This window comes from Pagrus major, chromosome 9 (genome assembly GCF_040436345.1).
Source record: "Pagrus major chromosome 9, Pma_NU_1.0".
NCBI lineage: Eukaryota > Metazoa > Chordata > Actinopteri > Spariformes > Sparidae > Pagrus > Pagrus major.
Window position 1 is genome coordinate 20,948,341 of NC_133223.1, and position 14,922 is coordinate 20,963,262.

Genomic DNA, 14,922 nt, shown 5'->3' on the forward strand with positions numbered 1-14,922 from the left:
GAGAAAGGGAACATGTGCGTGTGATTGAGTGGGTGGCTCCTCTGTTCCCTGCTAATAAAAAAGTGAACCGGTAGGGTGAGATTACCCCAGATCCCATCCCCAGCGCACCAACGTTCAACTGAAAATTTGTTTGCATAATGATGATGAAGCTCACTGTCGCTCTGACAGCCTCTATCACTCCTTTTCCCTCTCAATTTCCCTTTTATCTTCGTCCAACTTCTCCTCCACTTTCCCTCCATGCTTCCTTTCTCCCTCTGAGTTTTTATTGAGCGTTTGAACAATCTCAAATCATTGCATGTGCCTAAGGGAAGGGCAGGGGCCCATGGGCCAGCTGAAGGAGAAGGAGGAGGAGGAGGAGGAGGAGGAGAGCTCATAATGAGGAATGAAGATATAGAGGAGGGGGGAAAAAAAGGAGATTTACAAAGAAAGAGGGGAGGAAAAGGGGATAAAGGAGAGGAATAATACTTATGCACGGACAATGGGTCCACCACACCCCTGTGGACCAAAACCCATGTCCAAAAAGATACGGCCACATTACATGACACACCTATTTCACTGATAATGTCTGGGCAGAGGCAGAGGCATGAGCAATCACGGCACAGGAGACGGGCCCGGGGATGTTTTTATTCATTCGAACTGGGCAGATTAAAGTGAGCAGATTGCAGCGAAAGGTGAATTTAAATGAGATTCCGACAGACTGGCACAAGAGCCTCAGACACACACAGACACCAGACACGTATGGATGAGTAATTAGGCAGACTGGCAGCAGAGGGAGAGGAGAGAGACAGAGGAGGGGGAGAGGTGAGAGCCAGAAGGACATGAATGAGGGGAAAAATGAGACAGTGAGATGATGACATACAGACAGACAGACAGACAGACAGACAAATGGATAGATAGATAGATAGATAGATAGATAGATAGATAGATAGATAGATAGATAGATAGATAGATTTGGAGACAGGGGCTGAATTAATTACAAAATAAATCATTACCTTGTGCCTTGGCGCTTGTAGCCAGCAGGCTTCCTAATAGCAGAATCCACAGGTATGACATCATGGGAACACGGTGTTCTGGCTGCGATTGAACCGGGGCTCAGTCTCCCTTCTCTCGGCCTCCAGACAGGACAATTAACCGGCGTGCGGAGGGTTTCAGGTGGATCTGGAGGGCGTGTGCGTCGGTGTGCCGGTGCGTTCTTTGCGCGTCGGGATCAAACTGGTGGCGTCTCCAAGGTGCTGCTCAGATGCTCCGCTCGGTCCCTCTCCTTTTGTCTGGATTGGAGGAGAGAAGGTCCAGTCTTTATTAAGGTGGGCGTGTCTCCCAAATACAGGCAGGCAGGCAGGCAGGCAGACAGCAGGGCTGTGGAGGCATTACCTCCCCGACTAATCAGCATTTTTTTTTTCTAACCATTATCATTCCGATTCTGTGACTGTTACCAACGATTTGGATTGGCATCGTCTTTTCTTTTTGTGCGAGAGAAAAGCTTAATTATGAAGAGACATAGTCGTCGTCCTTGAAAGCATCAGCAGCTTTTTTTCTCCTTACAATGAGATTAAACAATAGAGAAATGTGTGAACCTTTAACTCCAGGTAATTGTGTCCCTTTCATTTCAATGACTGTAAAGATCCATCCGTCTTTTGTGTAAAGGTAAGAAGGATTATTAGACAAGGTGATATCATGCCAGCATTCCTCTGCCTATAAAACATTTCCATATAAAGTTATATATTTCCAATGATTTAGGTGGTCTCTACTGGTTTCCTACAGCCTAATAAGACTGTGGTCTGCTTGGATTTATTAAAATATCAGGTTTGTGAGGGTACACTGAATTACTGGATGTGGAAAATTTAAGGCTCTGGTCTGTTTTTAATGTTAAATTAATGTTAGGTTTCCATTTGAGAAACCCACAAATGACCTCATGCAAACCAACCAGTAGGTGGATCTGAAAAAAGGAACATTTTCTTTCCCTCTGCTCAGATTCCTCTTCTTTTTTCCTCACCACTTTGTTAAGCAGCTTCTCTGCCAAATTGATTTTTCTTTTCTTACTGCTGTGGGTCAGCAGGTGGCGCCATTCAGTCATAATCTACCAGTTCTTCAACCTATCTTTTCCATATGAGGCGTTCAGATCCAAATGCAAATCAGAGGCTCGGGGCCTGATACAAATACTCAAACGCCATTTTGAGAAGTTCAAGATAATTGCATCCAAACCACCCATGTCCTTGTTTTTTCCCCTCACATTTCTATATTATTACACTCACCTTTCAGGTTCTTATTTCATAATGTGCATCATAATTGGAAAATGGTAAAAGGAGAGGTGCAGGGGAGGTTAAATCCTCTGATAAAGCACACATTTAACTAACATGAAATACTTTTTTTCACTATTTTAATAGCCTATGATTTTAATTTCTTTCATGGCTTTAATCAAAACACCTTAATGAACATCATACATCAAAATCCAATGTTTCCATTAACACCTTAAAGGTGCAGCAGGCCTATGTAAGAATTTTCCTGAAAAACATCCAAAAAATTAACTAAAATTATCGACAGAATGTGAAGAGATAACAGTTTTTTTAGTTAGCATGCCCCTTCCTATCCCGGGCAAAGGTCCTGTGCCAGCTGTGCAAACAGTGCTCCCAGCTCCCAGTCCAGGCCACTAGCTGCACAACTAACTGAGCTAACTAGTGAATGGCAGCTTCAGTCAGTAGCTGTAAGCAGTTACTCTGGTAAAATGCTGCCCTCTATTTGTTTTGAGTATAATTTCAACAGGTGGCTTATCCTTACATATTGCACCTTTAAAACATTATTCATCATTGCAAGATGATTGGATTTCAAGTAGTTTGAGGAAAACCATAAACATTAAACAGTTTATCCACCATGCAGGCAATAACTTGATATTACCCTTGTTTTAGGAAACAAAACGATAACTCTAAGCACCATCACATGATAGTAAACACACCAACACGCCCATCTGATTTTCATACACCGTAACGACAGGTGTGTCATGGAAAAGAAAGACAGTATTTGCATAGGGGTAAGGCTGTGTGTCACTTGGACACAGATGAATCAAGCCAGTCTGACCTTTCGCAGTGTGCTCATTCAAAACCAGTTTCTTTGAGATTTATACAAAATGCCATGTAACCAAGTTAAATACATGAAAACACCCTCACTAAGTAATCTGATGTGAAACCAGCAGTGTCCCATACACATTTTCAGTGTCATCTTTGATTCCTTTGTTATGAAAATGCAGGGAAAATGGTTTTAAAAAAGAAACATGTTTATTAGTGTCTTAGCACATTGATTACAGAAACATAAAAACAATTTCTCATTGAACACATTTATTATAAAAACATACATAAAGCCTCAATTTGGGATTGTTCCAGTAAATTGATTACGCTTGTTCTGAAAAGGTGGGGTTAGGACATGAAATAATCTCTGCACAACTTTTTACATTTTATATTCATTTTGCACCAAAGATCCTCCTCAGATGGATATCATAAAGGAAGCGGTAGTGGCACATCTATTGAGCCAGATTTTGAGGATCTAACATATCCGTAGATAAAAAGTTTCCACTATTTGGTCAGTATTTTTCGTAAACATTGACCTGAGGCATTCTTGGAACTTAGGTCAATTATTTAGTGCAGAAAAAGGGGTGAGGCACATTGACAGTGGCAATAAAGCTTTAGAGCAAAGAAAAGACTCGACTATTGATCTCTGGGTGTTGCTATTAACAACACTTACTGATGCACTTGGTAGATCAGGTAGTTTGTGAGGGCGCCATGTTTCCAAAGAGTAAAAGAGTTAAAGAAAAAAAGGCTCTACTGTAACAAAAACTGTAAGGCCTTCATGACTGTACCTTACTCATGGCTCTCTTCTTTTGGCACAAAAAAAAAAAAGAAAATTACCAAAACTACCTCAAGCTTGTCAAGCCGTCCTCTGCTCCCCACATGTGATCTGTACTCGACAAGTACTTGGTCAAAAGCACTTTGGTCAGCTGATTAAAGGCAGCATAAACACTGACTTCAGCACGAAAAAGAAAAGAAAAAGAAGAGATGGAAATGTGAACGTGTAGTGGTTTCCTGAAGTGTGGTCCATATTTCCTTTGCCTTATTATCTGATTTCTTGTTTCTGACTGATCTCCACATGGTGTTTTTATTCACTACAACTCCAGCTGAATCAGTTTATTCAAACCAATTCAACTCTTTAACTTCTTCCCTTTTATTTTAATGCACTGTTTTGCTACATTTGGGAAGCCTGAGGACATAATTTATAAATTCTCTTGCAGACAGACAATTTCAAATTTTAGATATTTTAGCATAAGTGCCATGCAAACTATCAGTTAGGTCCCAGTCAGGGCCGTGTCAACATAGCAGGGTTTTTTTAATTGTTTTTTTCAGCCAGAAAAGCACTGGTGGAGCATGTCTTGACAACCGCTGCTGCATAATCGACACTGCCCTTTTGCTTAATACAATCTGTTTTTTTTTTGTTGTTGTTTTTCTGAATGATGCACCAGATGGAGGATGCTTGCGCTCATACTTTGAAAGGATGATGAGCCCCTTTTCAATCCGAAGCGCTTGGGGCGGGCGCACAAAAAAGGCAGAGCACCCTGGAAAAAGGGCGCAGCTCTTTTTCTCTCAGCGGCCGCATGCTGCTGCAGATGCTTGCTCGTCATTTAGACAGTTGCGCTCAGAGAAAAATGCTATGTGGGCCTTCAGTTCAGTGTCAAGTTATTGCGTTTAAAAGTGTAAAACTAGACCTAAAAGCTTGATGCTGCTACCTAGTGTCGTATTTTCTTCCCACTCTTGCCCCCCTTTTAAAATATTATCATCAGACAACTAATTACAGCTTTGGTGGGAAATCTCAAAGAAAAAGCTCAAAACATAGTTTGATTTTATTTCTTTGAGTCAAGTAACTCTAAAAAAAAAAAAAAAAGTCAAATGAACCACTAACTGAAATGCACGGCTTCTTATGTCTAAAATGTCCTTATTTTCAGGGTGAGCGATAACGCAAGACAAGGGTACTAACTGAAAAAATAAACGCTGTCAGCTGTGCAACCAACGAGGAGACAGCATTAAGAATTTGGATCATCTGCAGTATGATAAATCACATCAGCAGAATGCCAAGAGAATAGTATGAATTAGACACTTGGATTTAAAAGGTGTGGATCCACTTAATGACTTGGAGGCTTTGTGTAAATAAATGGGTGTGTGTGTGCATGTAAGTGAGAGACAGAGAGAGAGAAGGAGACAGAATCATTCCAAGTAGCTTCGATTCAGCGTAGCAAACAAAGTGAAGGCAGCATATCGGCCTTCATGGCCGTCTCGTCTCGCTCTGAACAATCTGATTGACTGTTTTGGTGCAGGAGAGCTGGATTGGCTGGAAAGTGGCTCACATTTTGTTGAAACACTCCTTGGCGTTGGACCACACTTGGATTCCCTAAGACGGTGAAGGAAAGATACAATACCATTTTTAATGTCACAAAAACAAAAGGCAGACATGTTTGTAGTAGAGGTAAACAAGAACAAACAAAATGTGGAAAAGAAGAGGAGACATACAGAACTCCATACCTTCTTACACATGCTGATCTGCATAATGGCATAACTTATTAGTGCTTCACGCAAATCTTTGTCCTTCTGCTCTTTGAAACGTTCAATGTCTTCCCAGGCTGTTCGCACGAACTCTCTAAAGACACAATCACAAACAAAGACAAATGTCATTTTTGCGTGGAGGAACAGGCATGGGCGGGGGAGTGAACAGAAGACACGGTAGAGGAAGAAGAATCTGAACAAACAATGTGGCAGTTGGTAAAGTATGTGCCAGTTCCTGCTTTTCTTTATTGATACAGGTGGGGTTTTATACTCTATCAAAACAAAAAACACAGCTGATGTGTTTTTAATCATACATAGTACCTGATTCTGACTCTGGTCTACCTGGTCAATGATTCAGACTTTAAGGGACTAAATCCATCCACCATTAACTGCTGGGAAAACTGATCAGGTATCTCTTCATCTGTTACTGAAGATTCTGTCCCGACAGCTGCAACCACCCGCTGTATGTTCAAAATTGTGGTGACACATTTATGTTATTCTGTAGTGTAACATTATGCAAATTAAGGATTAACTCGACGGTGTTGAGCTTACTTGCACTCTGTGTGCTTCTCCATGACCGTCTCCTCTCCCTCCTGGATACCCTGCTCCAAGGCTGCCAACCGGCTCTCCCTCTGCTCCTGGCTCTCCTGGCCGAACAGTTTACTGGTCATCCCCTTCAGAGAGAAGACACGCACTGTCTGCACACACACACAGAAACACATACATTCACAAATTCAGTGATTCGCAGTTTCTTTTTTTAATTCGATCAGATCACAAAAATGGTTTAAATTCTGTTGAAAGTGAGAGATGTGTGTTACCCCGGTAACGAGCTCTTCCTTCTGTTGTTTCTTATGGGCGAGGTCCTGAACTGCCATCTCCAGCTCATACTGGATCAACTCGTGTTTCCTACATACTGACCTTAATTAACACAAACAGACAACTTTTAAAAACATGATTACCATTTAAACCCCAAAATGAGCATTCCTATTACATTGTTCATTCAGGTTACCCTTCCATTACTAATAACAATGTAAGATATTGCAGATCTCCATCCAGTTAAGGAGCCCTAACATTAGTGATTGTTGTTAACTACAGGTCTGCATTATGTGCTCTGCTGAAGGATAATGGTTGAAATATGCAAAGAAGCATTTGCATTAGCGCTACAGCATGTTTGTTTTGAATGAAGATACAGGACAAAGGCAACAGGAGCCAGAAACACAAGTGAGTTGTTTTTAACAGACAACTCTCAACCCTACCTAAGGGCCCGTGTCCACATAGCGTTTTTTCTGAGCTCCAGCGTTTTTTTCCAATTGTTCCCAATGAAGAGCAAGCGCCTGTGGCAGCAGTCTGACGACCAATGAAAAGGCGCAGCGCCCAGCGTCCTTTTTCCAAGCAATCCGCCTTTTATGTGCGGTCTCTCTGAGAGCTTCGAGTTGGAAATCTTTCAACATTTTAGAGAGGCGGAGCGTTTTTTCTCTCAGTGCACAAACGCTTCATCTCAGCACTCCTGATCACACAGCCAGCGCTTTTCTGCCCGAAAAAAATGCTATGTGGACACGGGCCCTGAGGAAAGCTTTAACCAAACATAAAAATACGAGCAGTATGGCGTGTGGATGGGTTCTTTCTACAACTACTCACATTAGATGCCAGACACCAACAATGACCAATGTGCTGAACCAGGAGGAGGCATGTATTGTATAATACAGTACATATTTAGGGCTGCATTAACAATTGTTTACTGTACATTATCAATTAATCTGCAGATTATAGTCATGATTAATAAATTAATTGTTTGATCTATAAAACTACCCTAAAACTGTGCACCACAACATCCTACTAGAGCAACATCATGAAATGTTTTGTGTGAAAAGCAGCAAACTCTCACATTTAAGAACCTGGAAGTGTCAAACGTTTTGCTATTTGTGCTTGAAAATGAGTCAGCTAATCAAACACTTCAATGTCTACTCCACCTTAACACATATGGTAGGATTTATTCAAATGGTCATAAAGTCTGCTGACCTCAAAAGGCAATGTGGCCATAAAGAGACTACAACCAATCTATTCTCATGGTCTGCCAATCCTGATAAGCGTGTGAGCAAAATTCACTCATATTGCTGGGAAGATTCTTGTTTGGCCTCAGAGAGATATACACACAACACTCACCTGACAGCTTCAGTGTAGAAAAGGTACTCTTTCAGCTGATCTGCGTAGTGCTCCTCTTCCTCCAGAATGTCATCTATTGATGCAGCATACCTGTGCACATACACACAGTGGCATTTATGAAGAAAAAAAAAAAAAAAAGACTTACATATGACAATGTGTCTGAGTTAGTAGTTAAATTATTGGTCTATTAGTGTTTATATAAACACATGTAAGTGTAAGTTGGGATAATTGAGAGGGCACACTGGTTTTAATCCACTACTTACGTGTCCATGTGGTGGCCGGCACTCTGTAGACCATCCCCCATCTCTTTTTCTATCGCGCTCCACTCACTGGAGACACAATTCAAAACAACACCCTCTATTCGGTCAGTACTTGTAGCCATAAAGCCTGTGCAACATTTTGCTCATAAATTATAACAGCACTACTCTAGAGGCTTCAAACATTTCTGATCATTGGTTTTTATTAGCTACATAACACTAATCAAAAACAGAATTTCCCGACCACAGGTCAAAAATGACAGAAAAACAAAATGGAATGGTGAAGATGAAACATGGCGTCTCCATGAATAAAGGAATTATCCTATTGTCCCCTTTTAAAACTGAAGACATCCTACATGTAGACAGCCTATGCACCAAATGTTTTAATTTTAACTTATGGCCCGTCGGAGAGCCCGTTGGTAAGAGTAATCGCTCTGATTGGCTGACAGATTTTATTAATGCAGAAATGCAGTAACAACAGAACAGCTGTTTCTCACCTAAAGACTCTGCCGTAGTTACCGTGGACCTTGTAAACTCCATACAGCCTGTCTGCTACTTTCTAGAATAAAGACAATCAAATCAGTCATTAAGAACACACTATTCCACTTCAGATGATTACCCATTTAAAACCCTTTCAATACTGTATATTTGTTATCAACATTGACATATATTACTGTAGCACGTGCTGACGATCACACTGGAAATCAACACAGTACAGCCTGATGCAGCTTTTAACTCGCTGTTATGGGCAGCCAGAAAAGTAAAACAGTAATGGCTCATGAATAAATGTAGGCAGCACTCACAGTACAAGAGCTAACACAAGCTATCCGTGTACTACTTGCACAAGACAAAATGGCAGATACAGAAGTTGAAGTAACTGATGAGGAAAGACAAAAATCTGCCGAGCTAAATACGCTGATAATTTCCTCAGGAGTTGGCAAACTAAATGTGGGTGAAATACCAATGTTACACAAAACAGTCTGCAAAAAACTAAATCCAAACCTAAGCAGACAGTTAAATATAGGTGTGTGTGTGTGTGTGTGTCTGTGCTCATGCCAAAACTCACCGCCCGCACCCTGAGTAACTGAGAGATGACAGTGTTCAGTTCATCACTGTACTGTTTCAGTGCTGTGAATCGCCTGGAGAACACAACAAATGGATCATAAATCAAACAGTGTTTAACTTAATCTGTCTATTTGTGTTGCCCTGCAGAAACTCTAATTATCATACCTCTAACTAACTGTTGTGCCACAGGGATCATTCATATTTAATCCAGTCTTCTCATCAAAGACTCTTGAGAAACTATTCAGTGATCTAACTTAATCTCCCACTTTGTATAAATCCAAGCAAAATGTTGTATTGGCAAATGAAAAGGCAAACCCAACGGTCTGTTTTTAACCTACTTGTCAGGGTTCTTGACTCTGAACATGGCACTAAGAGACTTTAATCTGGAGTCGACCTGGTAGGGAACAAAATTACACATGTTAAAGAGGGTTTTGATTTGATAAAGGAGAATTTATGAAAAGAAAGACATTAGTTAAGAAAGAAAATCTTCGGTCAGGTTACTCAGCAAGAAGAACTTGATGGATGTTGAAGTGTGCACTAATTGTATACCTTGTCTTGAAAACCTGTGTCCAAAACGGCCTCCCTCCATCCCTTTTCCTGAGGATTGACAGATGACAGACAGGATTATCAACCAGACCGTGTTTAAAAATGTCTTTCCAGCAGACTACAGCACTACAACAAAACACCACAAGAGGCTGCATGTTGCTACATGCTAGAGGGAGACAATAAAATATAAATCCGGGAATTCAATTTAAAAGGTGTATCTAGACTCCACAGCACTACATCAGTGCCAGAGAAAGGTCTGGCTGCACCAATTATCATTCTGGTATTGGGGGAAAAAAACACTTCTGTTGTCTGTACTTCCTTAAAAAAGGAGCAATATGTAACAATTGGCCACCTGTCAAATTCGTACTCAAAACATATCTGGGCAGTATATCACCAGAGTAACCGCTAGCTGCTGCCAACTGTAGCTGCCTTAGCTAATTAGCTCAGTTAGCCCTGCAGCTAGCGAATCAGACTGGGAATTCTGGGACCAGGGGAGTGGTGTTTACACCGCTATCACGGGAGCATCATAATGTCAAAACTGCCATTTATTCACATTCTGTTGATGTTTTAGTTAATTTCTGAACGCTTTCAATTTAAATCCTTACATGTTGCCCCTTTAAACCAATCGCAGTCATCTTGGGCGACACTAAGCCCAGAATGTAACGATGGTGCCCCTGCAAAATAGCATCAAGGAAAACTTGTTTTGCACATGGGGAGGCAAGCCCTACATTAAAATGGCGAAATCCACACACAAGAAAAGGTAACAGCAGCTACTTCGTTTAGGTTTGTACCATTAACAACCAGGTTACGGTAACTTGCCATTTTCAGCATGTAGGTTGCTAGCTCGGAGGTTGCTGTTGCTGTTTCCCCTTAGCGACGGGAATTTTTCAGCAACATGCAGATAGCGTAAAGGAGGAACATGTTACATGAGCTAGTCAGCCAGCAGCCAAGTTGGTTAGACTAAGGTGTATCAAATGACAAGACTATGCACGAAAGGACTCACTCACGCCAGCAGTTATTTTCACCTCCATACTGACGGATAAACAGCAAATTAGAATTATGCATTCTACCTAGTATGGGTTCATTTAAAGGCTCTGTCATTCATATCAATGAGATCACTATGTTGATACGACAGGGGTGTCATTGTAGAGGGCTCCTACAAAAAACCGGTTCAGCCTCTATTTTTTCCACAGCAGTGTGATATGCCCTCTGACTGGAGTTCTTACTCTTTGTCTGTATCCGCCCACCGGCACAGCCTCATGCATTGTTTTGCCATGGTGCTATCAAAGTGCTGTCAGTTTGAAGTCGTTTAGACTGTGAGGGTTTGAGGGCATGTATGTCAGCATATGTAATGGCAGAGGACTTCATTGTGTGGAACAAGCTCGAGCACTAACCTCTGTCAGAAAGAGGAAGAAGATTTTGTCATTGGAGAGGACGGGATGTGATGCAACGCGCAGCAGGAAGTTTTCCAGGCCGACTCTCCGTCGCTCAACAAAGTCTGGGTCAAGGTTGTCTGCTGACAGCTTGTGCCACACGAACTCTGCCTACAAGAGACACAATTCAAGGAGTAAAAGAGAAAAGATGAGGGTGTATTCTACAACCAGGAGGAAACTGAGAGCAAACTAAGAAAGATGAATTGTCATTAACTAGTTAAAGATGAAACAGTTCTATCACAACCTTTCAAGCAGTTGTAATCAGCAAATCAATTACATGTAATGAATCTTGCTCTGATTGTATGCGTCACTCACCCTTTTCTCTGGTAGTGGAGGGATGATGATGTAGGGGTAAGTGACCAGGAGGTATGTTCTGAGCAGCTCAAACTCACTGTAGCGTCTCCACAAAGTGTCAGGCGTGGCAGGTGTACCGCCCTCTGGGACAGTTTCAGCTGGTCTGCAGACAGACAAATGGGAATAAACTGTATTTTTAGATCTTATCATAGAAGTGACAGACATTTGAAAAAGCACCTTGCAATGTATCGCATCTGAGTCTGACTTTGATAAAGGAGTTTTCTGAGTAGGGCAGGTGAAAGTAATCTCGTCACAGGCTTTGTGATTATCATTTAAACGAGAGAGTTCTTTAAGTGTCATCTGAATAGTAATCGTCTCAGTCGTAGTAATGAAGTTACATCCTTGTAGGGGGTCGAACAAGGTAGAGATGTAATCAGTGTTTTTTCCAGCTGCCATTCCGCTTCACAGCAGGTGTGTGGAGGAGGCTTGTTGTTAATGACGTCGCCTATCGAAAACGATCCAAACTAGTATACTACCAAATTACATCGGCACCAGCCAGATGCACTTACAAAAAAAACACAGCATTAAACAGTAACAGGACAAACCACAGTCACTGCAAGTTATTCTGCTTCTTGATCTTGTTTCACTAAAACAAATTAAAAAAGCAAATCTTTATTCTAAGCGTTGGAACTTCAAGTCGAAATCCATAACATAAATAGAAAAGGCTGCAATCATATTTGGTCAAGGTAAATAAAAAATATTGTCAAGATGAGAATGCTGGCTATTAGTTTAGTGCTCAGTGTTAACACCTCTGTAGAATCCCATCAAATAATAAGATACCCAGAGCTTCCCAGGCCTGCTGAGGCTGCCAACCTACATCCCTTAAAGGAAGCATTCAGCTTCACTGCTCTAGGGACACGATGAAAGAAACTGTGAACAAGAAAGCAACTAGAGACCATCTTGCGAGTGATCACACCCGCCACAATTGTACTGATGGGTCGGGCCACACTTATCTTCAAACTCTGCCTTCTTTTTTTGATCTTCACTACACCTCTTTAAAGTTTCGTGGCCGAATCAAAACAAACGTGGGCCTTCATTTCGCTCTCGGCTGCACACCTGTAAAGTTTAGTGACTATCTTATGAAGCTATCACACTGACAAAAATGGTAACATATAAACACCTGCCAAAACACTCAACTTCTTCTGTGGAAGTCACTGCTACAAAAGGTGCCTCCGGGACCACATTTTGCCATGATGACACAGACTCACAAGGTGAAGACATTACAAGACAATGATGTTGCAGCAGGTAAATATGTCCTGTGTGCTTTTAATATTGAAGAAGTGTAGGTGAAGTGGTACTCTTCCTACCACTGTGGTTTTTCTGCACCACCACTTGCAGTTGTTTGCCTGTGCGGTAACACTAATGCGTCAATCAAAAACAACAAAAGGCCAATAAATGTCAGCAATAAACAGATTCCTAGTGCCCCACCTACCGTATTTCTATGAGGTAGACTGTATAGGTTTCCTGCATGTTAACCGTGTTCTTCCCTGTTCTCTTCTCTGCCTCCGCCACATTTATTTCCATTTTTCTCAACAGAGCTGTCCCTCTCTCCACCATCTACACAGACAAGAAGAGAAAAAAAAGTCAATTATTGAAAGGGAAAGTAAAGCACATGTGACAGACATAACAGGGGGCAACAAAATAATATAACATCAGGTGAGCAGACAGATGAGTTCAGAGAAGGAGTGTGCTTCTCAGGGACTCAGAGATAAAGTCTTGTTAACATTCCAGTCTAATCAGACAGACAAGCATGAAACCAGATGAAAACAGAGGCACAGGCAGCTGTTTTGCTACTGATGATTACACAGGGTCATGACAGGAGTGTGCAAGTCACAAGACATGACAGTAATACCACCGAAGAAGTACTAAAAACACGAAAATGGTCTTTTACTCTCTTAACACCACGGCAGGTTAGACTGGACCTGTCGGACGCAGAGAGGACTGTGATTTAAACAAAACTTTAGGCTGAGCGTTGAGACCTGCTAGCTAGCATGCTAACATCAAGAGGAAAGTTTACGAAGTGAAGTTAGCTCTGAGCCACTGTTAGCAAAAGCAACTTTCGCTGACATTATAACTTTAACGTTACCACGCAGAGCAAGTAACTAAATTCAGCTTTAAAGCCCGTCAATATTCCGGAAAGCTTTTTGAAAAGGTGAGTGGAAAGTGTCCGCGGCTCCCTGTGACACAAACTCCACCTAGCTAACACTACATTAGGCCTGTTTGGGAAAGTTTTGACCGGTGGATGCAGGCTTTTAAACCCCAAACATGTTCGTGATAGAGAATAAAAGAAGTACGACCGTGTTTATGAGGTTGTTTTCGGATTCCACTGAAGTGATATCGGTGTTACCGATCACAGCTACTTCTTCGCTACTTGCAGAGTCTGCCATCATCCTCTGGCTGCCGAGGTGCTGCTGTTGTCAGCTGAGCTGGCAGAGTGGACTGTTTCCTCTGATGTGCGCATGCGCGATCCAAGCTGAGGCCAGGGGCTCTCTGACCATTATAATGTTTAATTTAATACATTAATCAAATGTATTAAATAAACTAAATTATCACATTTTTATTAGGTCATTGATGACTGGAACACAATAAAACAAAATAAGATAAATTAGTTAATTAAAGGGGCACTGTGTAGTTTTGGAGATTAAATTAAAACTCTGAATTTTTATATTTACAATATTATTATGAGGTAATAATACAAACTCAGAAATACGTATTTTTCTATTAATGAATAAAGAAGCTGTTCTCAGAGGAAAATAAGCTCCCCAGAACACTGTTTGAAGCTAGAAAGGTGGCAGGGTCCGCCACATATAAACAAAGTAAAAGTAAGGTCAGGTTGTTTATTCAGTCATGAAAACAAAGAGAGTTTGTTTATTTGGTTTGTTTAGGTAAATCTGCAAAACTACATAGTGCACCATTAATAGATAAATAAATAATCATGCGCAAGAGTAAAAAACAATTTAATGTCAGAATCACCTCTGGCAATAGTCTTTTATTTAAAATAAAATAAAAAATATGATAAATGATGATGTGATGTAAAATGCCACATTGCACTCAACATAAACTCAGTGCTAATAATGAGACCTTAAAGGATAAGTTCACCTAAAAATGACAAATTCAGTCATCATACTGTATACTCACCCCTGGACAGTGAGGGGGAGTCCACAAAACATTTTCTGGAGCATCAAAGCAAAACAGCATTGCAGCATTCTCCTGAACAACTGAAGTAGATGGGGACTTGTTTTAAAAAGTAAAAAATAACATTTTTTTTTTTAAAAAAGCATTAAATGGCTCCATACACCTCAAAGATCACACATTTTTATTTGTGTTTTTAATGTTTTAAAAGAAATCATCTAGTTCAGCTGTTGAGGTGAATGTTTTGTAGACTACAAAACTTCACCTGACTTTCCATCAGCATGAGGGTGAGTAGACAACGACCTGTAACATTGCAAGTGACCATATAAAGATTTTCAGTTCAGCAACACGTTATTCCCTTGTGTTAATGTGCAGGTTTTACAAAATGCATCA

The 14,922-nt window shown here is 40.9% G+C and overlaps 1 protein-coding gene across 1 annotated transcript; it reads right to left on the reverse strand.

The window, feature by feature from the left end:
• Positions 1-3,247: 3,247 nt before the first annotated feature.
• Positions 3,248-13,809, reverse strand: LOC141002301 (sorting nexin-4-like). The gene is made up of 14 exons (XM_073473589.1): positions 13,695-13,809; positions 12,830-12,954; positions 11,359-11,500; positions 11,005-11,154; positions 9,614-9,661; positions 9,403-9,458; positions 9,066-9,138; positions 8,497-8,558; positions 8,006-8,071; positions 7,743-7,832; positions 6,398-6,497; positions 6,132-6,277; positions 5,559-5,673; positions 3,248-5,427 (listed from the first exon to the last, which is right to left on the reverse strand). Exons 1-14 carry the CDS (start codon positions 13,785-13,787, stop codon positions 5,380-5,382), a joined length of 1,314 nt encoding a protein of 437 aa, XP_073329690.1. The 5' UTR covers positions 13,788-13,809; the 3' UTR covers positions 3,248-5,379.
• Between the last annotated feature and the right edge of the window lie 1,113 nt (positions 13,810-14,922).